The following is a 25,198-nucleotide window of genomic DNA, read 5'->3' as shown; positions in this document are numbered from 1 at the left end:
TTTTTTTTTTTTTGAAACAAGGAAAGCATTTATTTATAGCCTCAGGAGCACATTTAATGCTGACCTTATCTAACTATAGTGCAAGAATCACATGTCGAGATCTCAATGTTAGGAAAACATTGGTTCTCCAAAATCATCCTGTGTTTAGACTGAGCTAAAATCTTCTTTCCCTGGATGTTTACTTCTTGGCCTTTTTTGTAACCAGTGAAACTAACAACCAAATAAGGCGAGACCCTCCCGATTCCAACCAGCTGCATTCATTCACTTTCTCCTTTTCGACCCATTTTTTTCTTCTGTTTTTAAATGGAACTCAGGAACTCACAGATGCTAGGTAAGTGCTCAAGCACTGAGCTGCACCCCCGCCCTAAGTTCCTCTTTCCATCCTTCCCTCACTCACACCCTCTACCAGCTCCAGTAGCCACTATTAAAACACCCCATCCCCACCATATACACACTTCAACATCATCAAAATGGCAATACATCTTAAAATATGAAGAAGTATCACAATGGCAGGGATTATTCATCTTAGCTTTTCACAAAACAATACTGAAGCTTACACAGATGATGTCCTAAATTTCATGAGATGTTCTGTATCTGAAGATAAGAACTTGGAACAGGCTAACAGGCTAGATGCCTTTTTCTTTCTCATCATCTATCTCTGGCTTAAATTTCTTAGTATTTGTTCAATCATTCTAGTTTGAATACTGTTCTGCTGTCTTCCCCCCTTTCCTACATTTTTCTCCCTCCCTCCCTTCCTATCTCCTTTTTCTCTCCCCATCCTTCTTGTTCTCCTCAGAATATGTGCACAAGTTCTTCGGTTCTCACTAATCAGAGATGGTTTTCATTTAAAAACAGGCCTTACAACCTGGTAGTGGTGCCACCAAACCAAGTGAATCCCGAACACTACATCTTTTCTCCCTTTGGGATCCTGCATGTGCATCCTGTGGAGGGCAGTGAAGCCATGACACTGGGTACTTGGCATCGCAACTCCACCATCTGGCATGAGCTCCAGCGCATTCCATTCTTTAAGAATTGCCTCTTACAAAAGGCTTTGACCTGGTAGGTAATGACAGAGTTGGACTTGGGTAGAGACATGGATGAGGGAAATATGGGAGCGTATTGACACTCACCTCTAACCTGCAGCTGGAAGAAGAATGTGAGGTTGCACGGACTGCACCGAATCCGAACTTTCCTGGAGAGTCATTTACTCTTGGCTGTTCCTCACTTTGGAGCTGGGCTGCTCCATATTAGCAGGTGAAGTATTACAAACACACCTGCCATGGAGTTTTCAGTTTTGCATACTGGGTATGGTGGGCACACCTGTAGTCCTCCTCTCAGAGGCTGGGGACTGGGTATGGTGGGCACACCTGTAGTCCTCCTCTCAGAGGCTGGGGACTGGGTATGGTGGGCACACCTGTAGTCCTCCTCTCAGAGGCTGAGGCAGAAGTCCAAGAGTTTGAGGTTAACCTATGTTACATAACAGACCCTATTAATTTTTTTTGTTGATTTGGGGTTTGGTTTTGGTTTTTGGTGTGTTTATGTTGAAACACTAGGGATTGAATCTAGTGCCTCCAACATACTAGGCAAGTGCTCTACCACTGAACTATATTGCTAACCTTCAACATTTTGTTTCAATAACTACAAAAAATTATTTGAAAAAAGGACATACCATGTCCATTTATAAAATTTTAAGATACAAAAAGCACAAAGAAAAAACTCTATAATTTTACCATTCATAAATAAGCACTAAGACTATTACATTTTATTTTTCTAATCCTTTCTCCTATCATATACAAAATATCATTTGTTACATATTATTATTATATAACCAGTATTCTGAATATATATTTCCATGTAATTATATGTTATTCTATACCAACTTATCTTAAGTATAACACAACTAAGTACTAAGCCTGTGGGTCAAACTTAGACATTGACATTTGAACCCTGAAATTCTTTAATCCCTTCCATTTTTCTCCCAAACACTCCACACTTTTTTGACAGTTGGTTATTCCTATTTTCATCTCTTGCTTGCCTTCCTTTCATGATGCGTCAGATGTCTTCTGTGCTAGGAGTTGCAGGCTCTAAGGCTCAAGGAGCCTAACTGCACACACTGAAAGAAGGCCATGATTAGTGAGACATTAGGGGTCACAGCACAGCACAGCCACTTCTCAGCTCCAACTGACTGATGTTCCACTGTGAACAGCTTACTTTGTTTTTAGGACTCCTAGAGATCGACATAGCATGGTAAAATTTAAATTTAAAAAATTAAATATTGGAAAAATACTGTATTTTAGTTATTTATGTGTGTGCATGTTAATGTGCTCTCTCTCTGTGTGTTTTTGTGTGTGTGTGTGTGTGTGTGTGTGTGTGTAGGTCAGAACATAACTGAGGAAGTCATTTTTTTCCTTCCTTTCACCGTGTGGGACTTGGAGACTGAAATTAGATCATCAGGCTTGGTAACAGCAAATGCCATCTTGCCGGCTTTACAAAAATTTAAAATTTTACCTGTTGAGTTCAAATTTTAATTAAAAGACTGTGAGGGTTAATTCTTAACAGTGCACAGTGGAAACTTTGATACAATGGATACCAGTTTGCAACCCCTACTTTAGGCTGGTACCATCCTCCAGACTTGCCTAGTCATCATAATGGTTTATTTATTTATTTATTTATTTATTTATTTATTTATTTATTTATTTATAGGCAGTGTTTCTCTGTGTAGTTTTGGAGTCTGTCCTGAAACTAGCTCTTGTAGACCAGGCTGGCCTCGAACTCAGAGGTCTGCCTGCCTGTGCCTCCTGAGTGCTGGGATTAAAGGCATGCCCCACCACTGCCCAGCCTATTTTTTTTTAATTTTTTAGCTGTTTTGTTATTCTGGTTGTTTTATGAGATAGGGCCTCATATACCCCAGGCTTGCCTCTAACTTGCTACATAGGCTAAGGTTAGCTTTGAACTGATCTTCTTGCTTCAACCTCCCAATCGTTAGGGTTACAGGTATGTGTCCCCATACCTGGTGATGGTATAAATCATAATGATTTGGAGTTTTGATGATTATTAGGTCTGAATCTAGATCCTGAAACTCAGAAAGGAGTCTGTCCCTTGAGCCTCAAATCAGTGGTCTGCAAACTCCTATAGATTTGAACTAGGCAGTGCAAATAGCAAGAATTACATGAGTTTATGGACAGAAAGTACTATATGTCTGGTGCCCTTTAGCAGGTACAGGATAGATACCATATATTCATCTTTAAGTAATCATCCTTACTACTTATTGGGGTTGTTCATATTTTTCAAGGAATCTCCAGAGCTATGGATGGAGTTCTGGGGAAGCAGGGAGGGCAGAGAACAGTCCTCAGTGGCAGTCAACTCTAGAGAAACTGAGGTTTAATCACCTTTGATCTGAAAATGTGCCTGTCAACCTTGACTTTTTAGGACCTTATTTTCCTTATTCCCAGGATGAAGTCTCTTGTCTTTTCATATCTTGAGATTTATCTGAGCCCCTCTTGGAATAAAGGTCACTAGGTACGAGCATCTGTTCATCCCATGAGGCTTTTCTAAATCATTTTCCACCTGGCAACTGTCATTGGTCACTGGGAATATTACAGTCTATGTAAACATTTGCTCTGGGTTGAACTGGGATGGGAAGAGTTCAAAGGTGTTGAAAGAGGGATGACTGGGATACCAGCTCTAACTAATTTATTTATTGATTCTAGGCTTCTTCAGGAGTTTCGTTCTGTGTCCTGGCTACCCAAGGAGCCAAATAAGAGCTATGAGCTTCAGGACCTGCAGAAGGCAATAGCCAAAGAGAATCACAGGGCTCTGAGAGTATTCTGTCGCTTTCTGAATCTCTGCACATCCATCCTTCAGCTGGTAAGAGCTTTACTTTATTGTGAGCCTTTTCTCCAACCAGAGCTGTCCAGAGTTCCAGTCTTCTCTTGGTTACCCTGGGACCCCTGTGTGACTTGGATCCTGCTGTTGGATTAGACACAGTTTTCTGTTCAGCAACTATAGCTTCTATTCCAGGACAGATGGATCAACAAAAATTGAGCAAAGATTGGGGTCCTAATGTTCCCTAAGGGTTGTTTCTAGCCTAGGAGCAGGGGGAAAAGGAAGATCTGTTTTGTCAGGTTCTAACAGGAAGCAATTGGAACATTCAGGAAATTAAGAACTAGAATTCTTACCTTTCATGCATCTGGGATTATCTTTGAACCTGTGGCAGGCCTCCGTGGCTAATAGAAGAATACAGTGATGGAATCTATCCTAATTATGATTGCTTTGTATCTGAGGTCCACATCCCCATCGAGTACTCTAGGTGTATTGTCAGGTTTGAGCCTCTTGCCTGTCACCTGTTTTTATGCTTTTGTTTGGTGTTTAAACCAGGTGGCATTGTGGCAGTAATAGGAGATGGAACCTTTAGAAGGCGATAGAACCTTGAGGGCTCTGCTGCTGCCCCTTCCCCTTCTTTACCCTTTTCCTCTTGCTGGAGGATGTGGAAAGAAGCCTCTTCTTGGTCTCCACAACTGTGAGAAAATAAATTTCTGTTCTTTATAAATTATCTAGTTCCAAGTAACTTGTTATAGCAACACAATTGGATGAAGACAATCCATTGTGATTGTCTTCTGAAAAGGGACCCAAGGCTGTTTCCAGATAGTGTCAGAGTTAAGTACGGGATATACACTTGGGCTTTGCTGAAGAAGTGTTAGGTACATATGAGAAAACTGCTACACGTCTGTAGCATATTCAGAAGTGCTGTGTTCACTGGTATGTGTGAGAGCAATGTTCTACTCCCACAGAGTTTGTTATACATTGTAAATGTAAATCCTATATCAATTGTATGACAACCTTGTAGCTTACCTTTTCACTATTGTAATTGTGTCTTTTGCTAAACAAATAATTTTAATTTTTAAATTTTTTACATTTATGCAAGTTTTTCTTGCATGTGTGTCTGTGCATAATATGTGTGCCTGATGTCCACAGAGGCCAGAAGTGGACATAGGATTCCCTGGAGCTGGAGTTACAGTTGGTTGTGAACCATCATTTAGGTGCTGAGAATTGAATCCTGGTTCTCTGGAAGAGCAGCCATCTCTTGACTGCTGAGCCTTCTCTCAAGCCCCTGATTTTACTCTTCTTAAAGTTTTCTTAGTGTTATCAAGTGTAGCAGGCTTCCTCTTTTGGGTCACCAACCAGCTCCCAAATCATGACACAGGGAGCATTATGAATGCTCAACCTTAGCTTAGGCTCATTTCTTGCTAGCCCTTATAATGTAATCTGTTTCTCTTAATCTCATCTACATTCTCTCTCTCTCTCTCTCTCTCTCTCTCTCTCTCTCTCTCTCTCTCTCTCTCTCTCTCTCCATATATATATATGATATATATATATATATCTTACTTTCCTGCTGTCTCCATGACTGGCTAGTGGCTGCCCGGCTTCTGGCTCCAGGTGTGTCCCTCTTTCTTTCTTGTTCTCTTTGTTCGTTCTCTTTTTTTCTCTCAAGCTTAGATTTCTCCCATTTATTCTCTCTGCCTGCCAGTCCCACCTATTACTCTCCTGCCTAGCTTTTAGCTTTTATTAGACTAATCAGGTGCCTTAGGCAGACAAGGTGAAACAAATGTAACACATCTTTACATCTTTAACAAAGGCAGCAGAAACAAACAAACATCTTTGCCTAAAGTAATATTCCACAACAATCAAGTTTTTTGAATCCTTGTTTAAAATATCTTTACTTATTCCAAGCCACACAATAATGTCTTATGTTTTTCTATAGTAGTTTTATTACTTCATCTTTAGAGTTAGGTTTATATTTTCAATTTTTTTATATATGAGGTGAGGTAAGAATCAAAATTAATTTTCCTTTGAATTAATTAAGACTCTTTTCAGGCGGCAGTGGTGGTGCATGCTTTTATTCCCAGCACTTGGGAGGCAGAGGCAGGCGGATCTCTGTGAGTTCCAGGCCATTTTGGTCTACAAAGCAAGTTCCAGGACAGCCAGGGCTACACAGAATGCCCCTGTCTCAAAAAAAAATCCCTCAAAAACATCTTTTCTTCATTTAATATTATTGATTGATGTAGAATGTCCTTCTGTATATGTGTTGTTTTTATTGGTTGATAAATAAAGCTGTTTCGATCAGTGGCTGAGCAGAGTAAAGACAGGCTGAAAATCTGGAGAGACAGAAGGTAGCTGAGGTAATGCCATGCAGCCACTGAGAAACATTACCAGTAAGCTACAGCTTCATGACGATACATAGGTTCATACAAATGGGTTAATTTGAGATGTAAGAGCTAGCTTGGAATATGATTGAGCTATTGGCCAAACAATATTAATGTAGTTTCTGTGTGATTTTTCATATCTGGGACACAAAGTGAATAGTCATTTAAAATTGATCTTTTCTTTTCATTTTTTTTCTTTTTTTTCCTCTGTGGCTTTGGAGCTTGTCCTGGAACTAGCTCTTATAGACCAGACTGGTCTTGAACTCACAGAGATCCGCCTGCCTCTGCCTCCCGAGTGCTGGGATTAAAGGTTGTGCCTCCATGCTGTCTGTCGTCAGTTCCTTAACCATGAACACGGATCTCTTCATGCTTTGCATTTGTGACTTTCTCTTAGATGTCTTGAACACATTTTATTAGATTCTTCACTAGGCTATTGTTTTCTAATTAACGCTCCAGTGCCATTCACTATGGGTAAAAGATATCATTGTGAAAGAAAAAAAAAAGAGTCTTTTAGACTATGGGACAGGATTTTTGTTGTTTTGAGATACCAAGGGTTTCTTTTCCTATTCCTGGTTCTGAAGATTGAACCCCGAGACTTACATATGTTAAGATCAGTGCTCTAAAGAAATTAAACATCATTTAAGAAACAAAACAAGACAAGCATTAAATACATAGAGCAGTCTTCTCTGCTGCTGCATGGAGCAGAATGAAATATCTCCTGGCCAGTGATCACCTTCAAGAGGCAGGGCTGGGATATGTGAACTCCGTAATCCTCACAGCCGCTCACTGAGCTGTTCAACCCAAACTTTTAATTTGTGCTGAATAAATGCATTCCACCTATAAATGCATTAAAATACAGCATCATAAAGAGCCAATATAGTTTTGAAACGTTAAAGAAAAGATGTTAATTGTGGATGTTTTGTGACTCTCTCTTACTCATTTGCTAAAGATTTTTTTTAAATTAAGAATGGATGTTGAGTTATATTTAGCAGACATAAAAGAATTATAAATTCCAAGTTATTGTGCTTAGTGCTGGTATTTTCAAACTGTATACTGATTATTTTTCAATCATAATTATTATTGTCATTTGTATAATTTTATGCTGATTAGCAACCAAGAGGACCCTTCAATGGAAGGCATTATATTCTTTCTCTAAATATTTAGAATTAAACTACTCTACAGAGTATCAGATATTCAGCATATCATATATTTACATTATGATTTATAACAGTAGCAAAATTACAGTTATGAAGTAGCAATAAAAATAATTTTATGGTTGGAGGTCACCATAACATGAGGGAGGAACTGTATTAAAGGGTCACAGCATTAGAAAGGTTGAGAAAAACTGTACTAGACTGACAGCTATAAAGAGGGAAACACTAAGCCTTGAGGATATTGCCATAGCATGGAAAATGACACTTTGCTGTTATTGAGGACATGCTTTCTTAGGGCTCAACTGAGTTGCAGAACACTAAGACTTGAGTTCATAGAGAATAGAAATACAATGTGCAGACATCAATCAGCTCTGATCACAAGCTCAGTGGAGCATAGCAAGGGACCGGGGAGCATCAGGGACCATCGGGTTCATCTGGCCAAGCATAGCTTTTCTATGTCTCTCTTAGATTCTTCAACTGGACAGATGCAGAAACTTGACAACTTTCAGCCTCTGTCAGTTTAAAATCTTCCTAGATCCAAGAAGAACCCATAGAAACTCTCCACACCAACTTTTCAATTGCAAGTCTATGTCAGTACCCATAAATATCTTGTAATAGAATGTATGTTTCTCAGCAGGCTCTATCATCCCAGGCCTAATGGTTAGAGTCCAAATCCTGTGATCATTACTAGCTTTAATCATACAATCTTTATCTTTGCCTTGTACACTCCCTCCCTTTTTCTAATGGAGGTTCATCCTGGGTTTTTTTGTTTGTTTGTTTTGAGGCATGGTCTCATTATAACTAAGGCTAACCTTTAGCTCCTGATGCTCTTGCCTACATATTTCAAATGTTGGGATTACAGGTATGTACAACCAAGGTCAGCTACTTTATCCGTGGCCTTTCCACAGGTAGGCCTGGCCTATCACATTATCACGAGTCCTCTGAATATAAGTCCTTGGTTTGCGTCTCTCAAGTCATTTAAAAGTGTATGGAGCAGTCTCTACTAAAAAGGAACCTTCCACATGCAAATCTAGGTTCAGGAAACCAAGACCTTGTGGCTTGAAGGGACCAGTGGGTAGCTGCTTTCTTTCCTGTCCTTCTCTGCAATGAGTTTCACCTTTCTACCCTGGAAGGTTCATGAAGACACATATCAAATGCAACAGGGCCTGCAGGAAAGAGTGCAAAACTGGAACAGGATCAGGAAAGGCCAAGGCTCTATATACCTTCAGAGGATGTTGTGCAGGCATCTGGAGAAGAAGCTGAAGCAGGCAGAAACATGGTTGTTGAAGCTGGGAAAGTTTGCCCGCATGATTGATTACATGATTTGTCAGAACCTTGTTTCCATCTTAGAAGATGAAATAACTTCCTTTATAGCCAACACCATGCAAGTGAGGTGGTGGGTAGGGTGGGACCAGACTACATGGGGACAGGGGAGGTTCCCTTTCATCTGGCCCTGTAACCTCTCCTGATCCTTTTTTTTTTTTTTACAGGTCCCAAGAGAAAACCCCTTTCTTTTATCACAGCTGGCCTTTGATGACAATGGCCGGTTGTCTCCTATGCCTTGTGTTGAAACTATCATCCAGAGTCTTACTAAGGACCTGCAATCTATCAAGACCTCTGCCCTAAAGGTTTTTGGATTGGGCAGGGGGCGGGCCCTTGGAACTCCTGCTCCTATCCTCTATTGAATCCAAACTTCTCAGCCTGCTTAGACTCTCATTGTTTCTCTTTTTCTGTTCTTTTCTGTCTCCTAACATGAAGGTAGTACAGTCTACAGACCTGAGAACCTCCAGGGATCCCCTGAATTCTGAAGGTATTTAAAGTAGCAGACACAGGAGATAGGAAGTCTGCATGGAGGGGAGGGACACACGTAGAGTGCAAATGGCATGGAAGTGGACAAGAGGCTCAGCATGGGTCAGGCCTTGGATGCAATGGGGGCAGCTCTTACCTGGGTACTGTGCATGTCTATAGGCAGGTAGGAGAGTCCAGAGGGAGTTGTACTCACTAATTCATGTGCTTATGTACATGTGCTTGCTTATTCATGCACTTATGTAATTGTGTGTGGTGATGAGTATGTATGTGGATACATTGTCTGCTCCCTGGTTCACTCTAAATTCTGGGCTTTCTCTAATATCATAATTGCATTTTATTTGCTGTTGAATTTGATTGTGAAACTAATGTGTGCTTGTTTGACAAGTTCTGCTTGCTCAGCATCTTCATGTGGCCGTGTTATTTCTGATAGGCCAAGTCATTAAGATGTTGAAATAGTAATCTTCAACTTTAAAAAAAAGTAAAGTTTTTAAATGATTTATTACTTATTTTATGTGCATTGGTGTTTTTCCTGCATGTATGAAAGTATCAAATCTCCTAGAGCTGGAGTTACAGACAGTTGTATGCTGCCATATGGGTGCCAGAAATTGAACTTGGGTTCTCTGGAAGGGCATCCAGTGCTCTTAACCACTGAGCCATCTCTCCAGCCCTAATCCTCAACTTTGTTAACCATCAGAAAGGAAATACATATTTACATTCCCTTTTCAGGATACTAATGTTGTCATAAAAAATCATTAAAAACATTAGATGCCTTTTAATTTTCCTACTCAACTGATATGTCTTTATGAAGATGAATGAAAAATGAAATTAATTTTAGGAGATCATTCATAAAAAGAAAAGGGTTCTGGGAAAGGAGTCTGTATTTTATATTGATAATACATATCAATCACACTCATTGGGCACATATTTTCAAAAAGTAAGTTTAGATTAAGTGACAAAAAGTATTGGTGTTTTACATACCCGTAAATGCTGGTACCTTGAGGCTAGGAGTGGCTGGCCACTCACTGGTACCTTGGGACTTGTGTGCATTTTCCTTAGTTGTTTAAATATTGCACATAGGTGAGTTTCTAATTGCTTTGTCATTTTCCTGTGAGGATTTGGGGTTATTTCCAAATGGTTTTTACAACCATCATTTTAGAATCCCTTCTGGCAACACTGTTACTGTTTCTACATGGAACAATATAAGGTATTGTAGGCAAGAGCCAAAGCAGGCAAAGACTAGATTATTGCAGTAATGTGCCCAAGAGTTGCTGTCTGGACCACAAGTTTCCAGGCTCTTAGCATCTAATTGGAAGAACTGAAAGAGCACACACAAATAGCAAAGCAGCAAGTTTTACTTAAAGAGACAGTACAGGACACACTGACAGAGCAGTGGGCCACGTGGGCTAGGGTGCCAAGTGTTGTGGGGTCTGAGAAGAAGATGAGGAGTGCTGCTAAATGGTAGAGTGTGGTTGATTCTTTGTTTTAATCAGCAAGCTTGAATTATGTAAGCCTAACTTTGCTGTGTGTATCTTTTCCCAAGATGCCTCTGACTCTAAGCATAAGCATGCCACAGCCATAAATGGCAGGAGATTTACCCTAAAAGTTCACTCAGAACACTATGCTTGAACCCTGAACTGGTTCGTGCTGGATTGCCCCTTCCCCCTTGCTTCTGGTTCCTAGATAAATTCTGCAAAATATTTGAATGGAAACTAACCACAAAAGGGGAGTTACTAAGAGGTTGCTGAGGGGAATAACTTATTTCAGTGTTTGAAATGGATTCTACACTTCAACTACAACTCAGTGCAGGACGGAAAGTCCAGGTTGTTGGCAATGGAGAGTGTGTGTAGTTTAAGCCAAGCAGAGTCCAGACTTCTAAGCTCTCCCTGTGGTTGCCTGCCTCTGTAACGGCAGTGAAAGACAATGGTGACTTGGTTAAGGTGAGGTAAAGTGATGGTAGGTGTGGGGAGATTAGCTGGATTTTGGATATAATCTGAAGGTGGACCTCATGTATTATGTGGTGGTTGATTGAGAGTGGCTCGTTTAGGCTCATAGGCTTGAATACTTGCTCCTCTGTCGGTAGAACTATTTGGTAAGGAATGGGAGATGCGGTCTTGTTGGAGGAGGTGTGCCATGGGGCAGGCTTTGAGGCTTCAAAAATCTCCCATACTTCCTGTGTGCTCTCTGCCTCCTGTTTGTAGTTTTGGGATGTAAACTCTCAGCTGTTTTTGCTGGCATCTCTTTTTACCAAAAATACTGGCACTGGCAATTAACCAGTTCCTAAAATGTTATAGGGATAAGCCAGGTCTAAGGATGATTCTTTGGGTGAATATTGGGAACTGGCATATTCAATCATGCATCTGTTCTGTAGAGGCTAAGATGCTCCTCAGTGTACTTTCCTGTCCCCTTGCAGCTAGGCAGCACAGGTGATGCCCACCAATTAAATTCATCTGAGCGTTCAATTCAGAATTAAGTTGGCGAAAAGGCAGGTTATATATCCACTCTGCAGATGTTGGTAATGTGGTAATGACACCCCAACTTGCCAGTCAGCTAGAGTCTATTCAGCCTATAACATTTTCACTTTTCAGATCTAATTACTCTGAAACCCACTTGATAAGTTGTAATAATTTCCCTTCCTGCTTACACTAAACAAATTCTATTCTCAGCATGTGCATTCTTGCTGATCCACTCCTTACATAGATTTTCTGTACTGTGTTGGTTAATGTTGATGATGTATGTATAGACTTCACTCAATAGCAGGAAATAGCAGCATGGTGTGTGATGAGTGTGTGCATTTAGGAGAGAAAGGTTTGTGTGGTGTTCTGGAGAGTGCTTATAAACTATTATATTATGTGCTCCACTAGATGATAAAGACCAGGACTCAAATGCAGAATTCCTGATGCCCAAGTTTCATGGAAAGTCCAGCGATGCTGTTCAACTCTTCTGTGGCCCAAATGTAGGATTTGTGTGGCCCTGGAAGTCTCATGCAATTACTGATGTCCTGGAGGTCCGTGGGCACCGACTTCGGGGTCAGTATCTGCATACCAATTATAATCATGTACAGGAGGACTTGGACAACAATACTGGAATCCAACAGGCACTGGCTGTACAACAGGCACTGCTGGAGGTGAGAACAGAGGCTTGAGAAATGGACTGCTGGCTGCCAGCTTCCATCATAGCCACTGCCTCTGCCTTACACACCTTATCTGCCCTTAGGACATGCTGCAGGAGGTTCGGGAATTCTGCAATGAACAGCAGTGGGTGGAAGGCATCTATGAGTTCCTGAAAGCCTGGGGTCCTCAGAGGGTAGAGGACCTGAGAGGCTCTCCCATTAAGGACTATGTAGTACTAGTCAGCCAGCTTAAAGATTGGCAGGAACGTGTCTCCAATATGCCTGTCCAGTTGCTGACAAAAGGCAAGTTGCTGCTCCTGAGTGGTCATGATGTTCAAGCAGAGTTGGGTAAGTGCTTCTTATCTTCCCTACATCTTCCTTCCTTACCTACATGCACACAGTCATCTTGGGACTAGTATGTCCTCCAGGGAGCCTTCCAAAGCTCTAGCTCACAGCCCTTTCATTTTGCTATCAAAGATATGGTCCAAGAGGTCAGCTTCTGTTTGGCTTCATTCATTCCCTGTATTCATTAGGAATCATTTGATTGATGAAAACTTTTCTATCCCTGTTTTTAAAAGATGCTTTAGCCTGTACTTGGTGTTCTTCATAGAGATTTTTGGGGATCTAGAGTGCACCTTTCTTGAATATAGTGGTGCTAACATTTCTACCACTATTTGCACGTATGAAAAGTTACTCTTTGTTCTTGCCTCACTTTGTAGTCCTAACTCAGTGGACAGTGGCTAAAGAACACTCTTCTCCCAGTTAACGACCCTTCTCATTTAAAGCAATCACTCTGGTCCAGTTCAGTCTATTTTGAATGTTTGAAATGGAAGATGAAATTTATTCCCTGGCAATGCTGAAGCATGCAGGGCAGCCCATATACGGTGGTTCTGTTGAACTTGTCCATATTGGGTTTCATGGTCTAAGTTGATGAGAACAACTGACCAGGTCTCTTCCTCAAGAGGGCACCAAATCTCATTACAGATGGTTGTGAGCTACCATGTGGTTGCTGGGAATTGAATATTGGTTAGTTCAGAATTCTTAGCACCATTGATTTATTTTCATTTATTTATTTTTGGTTTTTCGAGACAGGGTTTCTTTGTGTAACAGTCCTGGCTGTCCTGAAACTAGCTCTTGTAGACCAGACTAGCCTCGAACTGACAGAAATGTGCCTGCCTCTGCTTTCCTAGTGCTGGGATTAAAGGTGTGTGTCACCATTGCCTGGCATACCATTGATTTTTTAAAACTATTTTTTAAATTTCGTTTTACATTCCAACCAAAGTTCTACCTCCCACCGCTCCTCCCGCTGACCCTGGTCTTCCCCAGCCACACCCCCATCTACTCCTCCAAATGGGTGAGGGCTCCTCTGGGGAGTTGACACAGTTTGGCACCTTAGGTTATGACAAGACCAAGCCCCTCTCCTCTCTGTTAAGTCTGAGCATGGCATTCCTTCATAGGAATGGACTCTAACAAGCTAGGATGGGGATAAATCAGGATAAATCCTGATCCTACTGCCAGGGACCCTTCAATAGCCCAAGCTTCACAACTATCTCCCACAGATGGAGGGCCTAGTTTGGTCCTGTGGAGGTTCCACAGCTGTCCGTCAAGAGTTCATGAGTTTCTACGAGGTTGGTTCTCCTGTCTCTGTAGATTTTTTCCATCCTGATCTTGATCTCCCTTGCTCATATATTCCCTTTTCCCTCTCTTTGATTGGATTCCCAGAGCTCGGCCTGGTGTTTGGTTGTGGATCTCTGCATCTGGTTTCATCAATTAGTGGAAGAAGGCTCTAGCTTCTCTGGGGCTGTGGATTGTAGTTTGGTTATCCTTTCTTTTATAGCTAATATTCACTTATGAGTGAGTACATAACGTGTTTGCCTTTCTGAGTCCGGGTTACCTCACTCAGGATGGTTTTTTTTCCCTAGTTCCGTCCATTTTCCTGCAAATTTCATAATGTCATTGTTTTTACAGCTGAATAATACTCCATTGTGTAAATGTACCACATTTTCTTTATCCATTTTTCAGCTGAGGGGCATTTAGGGTATTTCCAGGTCCTGGCTATTATGATCCCTAGTCCATGATCCCTAGTCCAGGATCCTTCAGTTCAGAGCGCGTGTCCTAGCTCGCTCTGTTTCTCACTTGCGTTATGATGTGAGACACGCAGCTCCAGTTTATTTGTAGCCTAGATTACTAAAATGTGTCACTCAAGGTTATAGGAAGGAAAACTAAAGTTTTGTTTTTTGCTTTATTTTTGAATTACTTCTAGAAATCACCAGCATAGGTATTGATGTTTTTCATTTTCTCTTATTCTCTCTGTCTGCTTCAGTCTTCTTGCTGATCATATTTTATCGTCTTATTTGTTAACTCTGCTCCTTTTTTTCTCCAAACTCCCTCGAACAGAGAAGGGTATTAAAAATACCACACCCAACCCATTACCTTTCTTCTCCCTTTTACTATTTCTCAAAACAGTTTCTCAGTCCATCTCCATTCAGCTCATGGGCCCAAGGAGCCCTAAAACTTCATTTATCACTGCTCATTCCCACCATGTGGTGTCACTGTTGCTCTCCTGCCCAGCCCTCCTGGTCCCAAAGCAGCCCCGTCCAGTGTCCAGTGCCCTAGCAACCATCACCAACAGAAAAGCTCTGTTCAGCATCAGTTCCCTACAAAAGTTCCTTCTTAGTAAGTTTTATCAGCTTCATCTCTTGGTGCCTAATTTTCTGAATACTCTTTTCAAGTCTCTGAAAGTGCCATACGCAGTGGGTCTCAACTGTTTGCCTCCAAACTCACTGTTCTACCTACCAGTTGCATAGATGCTAATAGCGGGTAGGTATGTTTACTTTTACATAACATTATGTAGTATATAAAATAAAGTATAATTATACTATTCTTTTTGATATATGTGTATATCACAGACTAACTGTATACTTGCCTAACTTTATATTACATTTGTAACCTGAGTTATAATGGAGTAAAACAAAGTTCTCTAAGTATGACTCATTATTGTACCATTGTGTAATGTGGACCTCTCTGAGGTTAACCTCTCTGAGCCTCCGGTTATTTATAACATAAGTATATAATAGTATGTACTCCAAGGGGATCTATAAGGATAAAATAAGTTAATATATGTGAAATACTTGAAATAATGTCTGGCATATAAGTACTCAGTACTGGATGTTCTGGTATTCCATACTTTTATATGACATTTTGATATCCCATGACTATTTTAGCATATCCAAACTTAAGAAGTGTCTTACAGCATTATAGCATGTCCAAGTTAATTTTTTTCTTTTTTGGTAGTATATAAAATAATGATGGCTTTTTATAACCATCTTAAGAGTCAGTGAATTATATCATATGGATATTATTCCTGCATTCTTTTTTAAAATTACACTTGGGACTAGAGAGCTGTCTCAGTGGTTATGAGTGTGTTATTGTTGTTCCAGAGGATCTGAATTGGCTCCCAGCATCCCTCTCAGGTATAGCTCCAAGAAATCAAAAATATCTGGCTTCCCTGAGACCTGCACTCCCATACATATACCGCTCCCCACCCCCAAAATACACACAATTAAAAGTAATAAAAATTTAAATTACATTTATATATTGTGTGTATGTATTCCCCATGGTGCGTGTATGTACAAACATGAATATGTGGGTGTGTAAGTCAGAGAACATTCTAAAGAGTCAATTCTCTCTTCTACCTAACTCAGGCTTCTTGACAAATACTTTTCCCCATCGAAGCCAAGTTTATAGCCCCCTTATTCCTGCTTCCCCAGACAATGAAGTTTTTTATATTACCAAGGGAAGAGAATCTTCTAACCTTATCTACCTGAGTTGCTTTTCTTTAATCTGCAAAAACAAAAGACAAGTTGGGCTTGGTGGCATGTACTACATTAAAACAAACAAGCAATAAGAACCCAAAAGGACAAAACAAATAAACAGAAACAGAAGGATGCAGCTTTAACCCTCTTCTTGGTATCCCTTCTGCAAGAAGAAAGACTCCAAAACATAGACAAGAACATGCATTTCCATGTTCTTGCTTGGAGTGTTAAACTACTCATACATTCATTTCAATATCTGCCTCTGCGGAGACCTCCTCAAGCCTTCTCAGGGTCCCCTTCCCTTCACTATGCTGGGATGGGGGCTCCAGGCAACTCAGTGATTTATCACACTGGAAGGATCCTTTGTGATTGTCCATTTATGCTCATTTGTTTACCTCTGTTGTCATATTATGAGGAAACTTCCTGCTTGCCCATCCACTTTTCTTCCCCCCCTCCTTTTTTATTGGTTTTTATTGAGCTCTACATTTTTCTCTGCTCCCCTTCCTGCCTCTCCCCTTCCCCCTTCAACCCTCCCCCCAAGGTCCCCATGCTCCCAATTTACTCAGGAGATCTTGTCTTTTTCTACTTTCTACTTCCCATGTAGATTAGATCTATGTAAGTCTCTCTTAGTGTCCTCATTGTGTCTAAGTTCTCTGGGACCCATTCGCTTTTTTATATCGATTCTTGTACTTACTTTCCATGCATCACCGGACACCATATTTTTTTGTACCTAGAATCCAAGTTAAGCAGCATGAGGAAGAACATTCTTGCTCAAGTGCAAAGTGAATGTTGGAGCCGTAATCAGCAACTGATGACAGAGCTGACAGATTTCTTGCGGGCCTTCCAAACCATCAACTCAGACATCCATGCCATTGCACAATGCTTCCAAAAGGTGAGGTCTCCTCATCCCTTTTTCTTCATATATCCCTATATCCTGCCTGCTCAAGGACTCAGCACACAACAAATCTCTTTAGATTTCTGTTGAGCTTTATGGGGTTTGATGAGCTTGAACTATGCTTACATATGTCATTTGTCCTTGCTGATTCTTGCCCTGTTTGTGCAGTGCTCTGCTTCCTCATGCCAGGAGCAGACCCTGAAGAAATAAGATAGAGTCTTGCTTTAAGACAGTGTTCTCAACCTGTGGGGCCAGTCCCCTTTGGACATCCAACAACTCTTTCACAGGGGCTGCCTAAGATCATTAGAAAACACAAATATTTACATTGTGGTTCATAACAGTAGCAAAATTACAGTTATTAAGAAGCAATGAAATAACTTTTTGTTTTGGGGTCACCACAGCATGAGAAACTACACTAAAGAATCAGAGCATTAGGAAGGTTGAGAACCACTGCTTTAAGAGGAGTGGTTCTGTTCCTTGGGACAGTAAGTAATTTAAAGATATGTTGCCCTGTCATTGGGTCTGGGAGATAAGAACTAGACTGCATTTAAGACCCGAGTCAAAAGGGAATCAGATCCTAGATAACTCTCCTATCTCAAATGGTTTCAATGCCGAAACTGGGTCTGGAACTTCCAGATGCCCAATCTAGAAGGTGGTTGCCTCTTGAGGGTGAGTTCAAAGAGATGGGCAGGGTTGTTGGCGTACTGGTCTCATGCTGTAACCTCTGCAGTTGAATGAAGCCAATGAGCAATACAGCCAGCTGGAGGAACAAGTGGAATATGTCCGATCACTCCATGACCTCATCCGCAACCACTGTGGCCGTTTTATTGCTGAGAATGAGACACTAGACATCTCGGTGAGAGAACAATTAAAGGAATCATTCATTACTCCTGGCCTTCCTCCTCTATAACCATATCTCACTGTCCTTTGCTTGCCCCACAGCTTCTGGATATGTGGGAGACTTTTCAGTTTGAGAGAAGCCAGACTTCCGAGTTCATGCTCAGCAAGCGACATTCCATTGTGCCCAAGCTGCAGCAGTTGATGGCAGCAGCATTGACAGAGTTGAAAGGCCTGTTGGCAAAAGCACTGTCTGGTTCCTTCATGGACCCTTCACAAGAACAGAGGAGCACTGAGCAGCAGCTTGCTGCCTTGGAGCACCAGTTCTTGAACACACTCAACAACTTCAATGACCTACGCTATGCTTACAGCACCTTCACGGGTACTGATCTTCACCTTCTCGTCTTTTGCCCTAGGATGAACCCTCCGGCTAAGATAAGGGTTGGGACTCCAGGTTTTGGGTCTTCTGTGATCTTAAGCAAGCCTTGGGAATCTAATACCTCACTGGTCTCTTTTACAAACAAGCATTGCAGGACAAAAACCTTATTTGTTGTATGTCTCAGGTGTTGTGTTAGTGGATCCAGGAAGTTCATAGGCTGGTAGGGAAAACAAACAACTAAATGTTTCATTAGGTTGTGATGGGCCCAGGTTAAATGTTGGTAAGTGAGAAAGTGTACACTTAGCATTGTTGTCCCAGTCTAAGCAGCAGATCACAGAAAAAATAGTCAGGATCTTGGTGTGGTAACTACTGCCTCCAGCCAATGGATCTAGAAAAAAGATTGAAGGGGGCCTCCCTTCCCACAGAAGCCAACCAGAACAGAGCTACTTGTCTGAGACCAGTCTTCTACAGAAGTTCAGCATGGGCTCTTTTCTCATATGCAATCACTTATCTCTTGGAAGGGCACATTGTGATTTGCTCCTTGGTCAGCTACCAACTGGGCCTTATGGCCAGGTGAAATGAGAGATGCTTTAGAACCATTCTTCATTAGGAATTTCTCTCTTTTTTAAGTACTGGGAAGCCTTCAGCCCACATCCTAACTGATGTTAACCATAGACTTGACCTTTCCTCTTAGGAGTTTAAAGTATTAATAAAAAAGTAGGGTAGAGGAGTCAGACCAAGTGGTACTAGGCCCAGAGAACAGGACAGCAATGTGTTCACTTCCTTCTTCTGTCCTCAGCTCCTCACCTAATTCCAGCTTTTGTAAAAAAAAAATAATCTAGTCTTTTAGACCATCTTGATTTAAAAAAACATCCTTGATTTCTGAGAGTTGATTCATTTATTCATTCATCCAACACTTACTTGCTTAGTGCCTGCCATGTCCCGAACTCAAAGCAATTTCCATAATGGACCCAATATTGCAACTGCAGAAGAAAGGTGATAAATAGGGTTGGAGAGGTGGCTCAGAGGTTAAGAGCACTGGCTGCTTTTTCAAAGGTCCTGAGTTCGGTTCCCAGCAACCACATGATAGCTCACAACCATCTGTAATGAGACCTGGTGCCCTCTTCTGGTATACAGGCATACATGGAGACAGAATACTGAATATAATAAATAAATGAATGAATGAATGAATGAATGAATAAGAAAGGTGATAAATAATAATTAAAAATTATAACTAAATTATGCAGCATATTAGAAAGTGATAGCTAATCTAGAAGAAAACATAACAGATCAAGAGTGTCTGAAAATGCCAAGTGAGTGGAGAGCAGTGTCTTATGGGATGGGTATTTGAACAAGGGCTTGAAATTGGAGGTGGTGAAGGTGTGAACAGTGGTTCTCTGTGGCAAGGGTTTTCCATAAGGAAGGAGCTGCGGGTCTAAGGCCCTGGCAGAAGAGTGTGTGCCTGTATATCTGAGCTACAATCAAGTCCACTGCGACTGAAATTGAGTGGGTGAGCTAGAGACTAATAGAAGGAAAACTCTTCTGTTTTACCACTATGGTGCTTGCCCAGGAATCCTTTCTTTGAAATAACTGTTCCTTGGATGACCCCACTTCCACTGTTGAACTCAGATTTACATAGGCAGCACACTCTTTCCCCTTGACTTGTGTTCATTAAGGGCTCTTCACTGACCCATTTCCCTAATAACTGCAGTCTCAGCCAGCCTTATTCCACAGGGAATGAGAGTACTATGTCCCCACCTACTTCTGGGAATCGGCCTATTGTACAGCAGCAGCGTATCTGGAGGCTCTACCGAATCATCTCTGAAAACTTCAGCGAGTGGAAGTGCATGGCTTTTACTAAGGTACTTCCGGGAGCTCCCACCTGGGGCAGAAGTTGGCCAGGTGGTGGTGGGTGGGTGTCAGTCTGACAATGAACTCTGCTCTGTGCAGTTCAGTCTTTCTATGGCCCGGGAGAAGACAGATGCCTGGCTGACAGAGGCTGCACGGCTCAGCACCACCCTGGGGGTGCACAGTCCAGTGCTACAGCGCTGCATGCGCATGCTAGAGGACTTTCGAAACTACCTGCCCTTGCTCATCAAGCTGGGCAGCCTCCAGCTTCAGAACTTTAACTGCCAATCCCTCTTGAGAGGTGTGTTTGGGAGATGGATGGGAAAGATACAGTGTTTAGAGCAATTCCCCTGCTGCTCCTGCTAGAGATCTTGTATCCTCTTTCCCACTTATGCTAAACTCATTTCACCAGGAGGAACACATTCCTATGCTCCCTCATTACAATACAGGGTCCTCTCAACTGATGGGATTGGATGCAGGTTGGAGTCTGAGATCTGGGGGTTGAGTTGTGCCTGGACCTTGGGTTCTCTGTTGTTGGCTTTGTGTTGTACTCCTGATATTGCACTGCAGTCCAAGCTGGTCTGGGCTCGGTAGAAATGAGCTCTAGGATGTGAGCTCTGCTCAGCCATGTGCTAGGACTTGCTCTGACTTGCCTGTTCTATTCCAGTGTTAGGGCTGGGCGGTCTGCAAAGCTTCGACCTTCTCACACTGGGCCAGCTGCTCAACTGTCCACTTCTGGAATTCGCAGACAGAATCAATCAGGTGGGGCCCACTAGGACAGGGAACTGAATTGTAATGAAGTCAGTCAAGGCCTACAAGTCCCTTGGGCTATGGAGACAACAGTGGTTAGCACATAGGTGAGAGGGAAGTTGGGATTAATGACCGTCCTGGAGGGTAGGAAGAGTCTCCATCTGTCTACAGATGAGTATCTGATGGGCAGTTCCAGACTCTTAATGCTTCCCCTGATGGAAGGAAGTGAATGGTGGCCTCAAAGTTGTGGACATATAGATGGACAGATGTCTGTCAACATTTCCTTGATCTCTAAAGGGTACAGGTTGACTCTAGGTATTGCCTGCTCAATGGATGGACAGATGTCTGTCAACATTTCCTTGATCTCTAAAGGGTACAGGTTGACTCTAGGTATTGCCTGCTCAATGGAGGCAGCGGGACTGGGCCAAGCGATAGTGGCTTAGTGATGGGCACATCGCTGAAGGCCAACAGTTCCGCTCCTACTTCACAGCTGAGACCTCCACACTCCAGGCCCTTGAGTTCTGCCTCAGACCCAGTCTTCAAGTCCCAATTTTAAGACTGACTTTCTTTAGTCACTAGCTAGTTCTGGTTTCTGAGACATACCTTTTCCAGGTCTGGCAGTATGATAAGGAACGAATTCATGCCCAAGAAAGCCTACAGCAGATGCAGCAGTACTGGGAGGGGCGCCAACTACGCCTTCTCAACTTCATCCTGCATGTGCCCTACAAACCCCCAGTCTCAGAGCGTTCCAAAAGGCAGGCATTCCGAAACCCCCAGTGGGAGTTAGTTGGCAAGGATAGCGGCACCTTCCTCCTCTCAGGTGAGTCTCAGCCTTTGTGATTCAGCTAAAGGCTTTTCTCATTTACCTGTTCTTGTCAAATATGGTTTCTGTAGTTGGCCCCCCATCCTTAATGATAGCTTGAGGCATCCATGTGTTGAAACAGTATCTTCCAATTCTCTTAATGCCTTAATCTTTGTAGGAACTCTTTTTAAATTAATTAAATTTTCCCAGACTGATCAGTTTTCCCTCTTTCCCTCCTCTCCTTTCAATTTCTCACCTACCTTCCCCATCCACTCCTCCGTTCTCTTCAGAAAAAGGCAGGCCTCCCATTTATATCAGTCAGCCATGGCAGATCAAGTTGTGGGAAGAGTAGGCACTCCTCTTCTATCGAGGCTGGACAAGTCAACCCAGTAGAAGGAAAGGGGTCCTCAAAGCAGGTAAAAGAGTCAGAGACAGCCCCTGCTCCCACTGTTAGGAGGCCCACAAGAAGACCAAGTTATACAACTGTAGTAGGGTATGTGCAGAGGGTCTAGGTTAGTCACATGCAGGCTTTCTGGTTGACAGTTCAGCCTCTGTGAGCCGCTAAGAGCCCAGGTTAATTGATTCTGTGGATTCTCTTTCTTTTTTTTAAGATGTACTTGATGATACATTTTTTTCCTTTTTTATTGCTTTTATTGAGGTATATATTTTTCTCCGCTCCCTTCCTTCCCCCTCTTCTACCGTCTTCCATGATCCCCACGCTCCCAATTTACTCAGGAATACTTGCCTTTTTCTACTTCCCATGTAGATTAGATCCATGTATGTTTCTCTTAGGGTCCTCTTTGTTGTCTAGGTTCTCTGGGATTGTGAACTGTAGGCTGTTTTTTCTTTGCTTTATGTCTAAAAGCCACTTATGAGTGAGTACATATGATACTTGTCTTTCTGGGTCTGGGCTACCTCACTCAATATGATGATTCTATGGATTTTCTTGTGGAGTCTTTAGCCCCTCTGGTTCCCATAATTCTTCCTCCACCTCTTCCACAAGATTCCCCAAGCTCCTAATGTTTGACTATGGGTCTCTGCATCTGTTTCCATCGGTTGCTGGGTGAAGCCTCTCTGATGACAGCTGGGCTAGACAATGACCTATGAGTATAGCAGAGTATCATTAAAAATCATTTCACTTACTTTTTTTGCCAGTCATGTTTGGTTCTATCCTAGGTCTCTCTAACCAGCCTCTGGGTCCTGGCCCTCCAGGCAGTGTCAGGGGTGGGCTTCCTCTCATGGCATGGGTCTCAACTGGAACAGTCATTGGTCGGCCACTCCTACAGTTTCTGTGCCATTTTTACCCTAGCACATCTTGTAGGCAGGGCAAATTGTAGGTCAAAGGTTATGTGGCTGAGTTAGTGTCCTAGTTCCTCTACTTGAAGTCTTCCATGGTTACAGGAGATGGCTGGTTTAGGCTCTGTATCCCCCATTGCTAGTACTCTTAGTTAGGGTTACCATCATAGATTCCTAGGAGTTTCCAATACACTAGGTTTCTAGTTTATTCCAGAAGATGCCCCTGACTCCAGTTGTCTTTTCCAGTACTCTCTCTGTCCATTCTCCTGATGCCTGATTCCTTCTGTTCCCATGTCCTCCCATCCAGACCCCTTCCCCAACCACCTGTGATGTCTATTCTATTTTCCCTTCACAGTGAGATTCATGTGTTCCTCCCCTCCCCCTTGAACCCTCCTTGTTACTTAGCTGCTTTGAGTGGTCTGTGTTTTGTAGCATGGTTATCCTTTACTTTACAGCTAATATCCACTTATAAGTGAGTACCTACCATGCTTGTCTTTCTGAGTCTGGGTTACCTCACTCAGGATGATCTTTTCTAGTTCCATCCATTTGCCTGCAAATTTTGTCATTGTTTTTTTTTAACAGCTGAATAACTCCATTATGTAACTCGCATTTTCTTTATCCATTCTTTAATTGAGGGACATTTAGGTTATTTTAAGTTTCTGAATCTTATAAATAGAGCAGCAATGGACATGAGTTGAGCTGGATGAATAGAGCTGCTATGAACATAGCTGAGAAAGTGTCCTTGTGGTATGGTGGACATCCTTTGGGTATATGCTCGGGAGTGCTATAGCTGGGTCTTGAGGTAGAGCCATTCACAATTTTCTAGGAAACTGCCATCTTGATTTCCAAAGTGGCTGTACAAGTTTGCACTCCCACCAGCAGTGGAGAACTGTTCCCCTTGCTCCACATCCTCACCAGCATGAGCTGTCACTTGTATTTTTGATCTTAGCATTCTGACAAGTGTAAGATGGAATCTCAGAGTCATTTGTAGTCCTCTAATGGTTAAGGATATCGAACATTCCTTTCATGTGTATATCTGTACCCCATTTTTAATTAAATTATTTGGTTTGTTGATGTCTAGTTTCTTGAGTTCCTTATATATTTTGGCAGTCAGCCCTCTATCAGATGTGGGGTTGGTGAAATATTTTCCCATTCTGTAAGCTGCCATTTTGTCCTATTGACAGTGTCCTTTGCCTTACAGAAGCTTTTCAATTCCATGAGATTCCATTTATTAATTGTCAGTCTTAGTACCTATACTATCAGCATTATATTCAGTAAGCTATGTCCTGTGCCAGGGCATTCAAAGTTTTCTCCCACGTTCTCTTTTATCAGGTTTAGTACATCTGGTTTTATGTTGAAGTCTTTGATTAATTTGTACTTGAGTTTTGTGTATGGTGATATATATGGATCAATTTGCAATCTTCTACTTGCTGACATCTAGTTAGACCAGCACCATTTGTTGAAAATGCTTTCTTTTTTTCCCATTGTATATTTCTGGCTTCTTTATCAAAAAAATCAGGTGTCTATATTTTGTGGATTTACATCTGGGTTTTCAATTCAGTTCCATTTATCAACTTGTTTGTTTTTATGCCAATATCATGTTGGTTTTACTACTACAGCTATGTAGTACAAGCTTGATATCAGGGATGGTGATACCTTTAAAAGTTCTTTTATTATACATGATTGGTTTTTTTTGTTTTGTTTTGTTTTTGTTTGTTTGTTTGTTTTTAGCAATCCTGGGTTTTTTGCTTTCTATATGAAGTTGAGTATTGTTCTTTCCAGGTCTGTAAAGAATTTTGTTGAAAGTTTGATGGGAATTGTGTTGAATCTGTAGATTGCTTTTGGTAAGATGGCCATTTTTACAATGTTAACCCTACCAATCCATGAGCATGGGAGATGTTTCCAATTTCTGACATCTTCTCCAAATTACTTCTTTAAAGACTTGAACTTTCTATCATACAGGTTTTTCACTTGCTTGGTTAGAGTTACACCAAGATATTTTATATTATTTGTGGGTGTAGGAGGAGGGAGAGCTGCTTGTTGGTTCCTGGCTGCTGAGCCCCAAAGTAATCACACGGAAACTATATTAATTAAAACACTGCTTGGCCCACTAGCTCTAGCTTCTTACTGACTAACTCTTATATTAATTTAACCCATCTCTATTAATCTGTATATCGCCACGTGGCAGTGGCTTACTGGCAAAGATTCAGCATGTCTGACTCTGGCAGCTCCATGGCGTCTCTCTGCCTCTGCCTCCTTTCTCTCAGCATTCCCTTTAGTTTTCTACCTAAGTTCTGCTCT

General features: G+C 41.7%; 1 protein-coding gene across 2 annotated transcripts in view; it reads left to right on the top strand.

Moving 5' to 3' along the window:
• The window catches only part of Dnhd1 (dynein heavy chain domain 1), a 68,261-nt gene that overhangs the window by 6,628 nt on the left and 36,435 nt on the right, over positions 1–25,198 (top strand). Inside the window, exons 4-18 of one of the 2 annotated variants that reach the window (XM_048427672.3) lie at positions 856–1,059; positions 1,144–1,254; positions 3,711–3,867; positions 8,491–8,745; positions 8,848–8,985; positions 9,116–9,167; positions 12,028–12,290; positions 12,380–12,623; positions 16,825–16,982; positions 17,716–17,841; positions 17,928–18,204; positions 19,936–20,063; positions 20,152–20,350; positions 20,717–20,811; positions 21,412–21,619. In XM_048427672.3, the coding sequence (XP_048283629.3) occupies positions 856–1,059; positions 1,144–1,254; positions 3,711–3,867; positions 8,491–8,745; positions 8,848–8,985; positions 9,116–9,167; positions 12,028–12,290; positions 12,380–12,623; positions 16,825–16,982; positions 17,716–17,841; positions 17,928–18,204; positions 19,936–20,063; positions 20,152–20,350; positions 20,717–20,811; positions 21,412–21,619 (2,615 nt within the window). The remainder of the gene's footprint in view (positions 1–855; positions 1,060–1,143; positions 1,255–3,710; positions 3,868–8,490; positions 8,746–8,847; positions 8,986–9,115; positions 9,168–12,027; positions 12,291–12,379; positions 12,624–16,824; positions 16,983–17,715; positions 17,842–17,927; positions 18,205–19,935; positions 20,064–20,151; positions 20,351–20,716; positions 20,812–21,411; positions 21,620–25,198) is intronic. The other variant, XM_087908608.1, reaches the window with a different exon arrangement.

This window comes from Myodes glareolus, chromosome 7, assembly GCF_982192425.1.
Source record: "Myodes glareolus chromosome 7, mMyoGla1.1, whole genome shotgun sequence".
Classification (NCBI taxonomy): Eukaryota; Metazoa; Chordata; class Mammalia; order Rodentia; family Cricetidae; genus Myodes; species Myodes glareolus.
The sequence above is the reverse complement of the archived record's forward strand: the minus strand, read 5'-3'. Positions and strand labels throughout refer to the sequence as shown.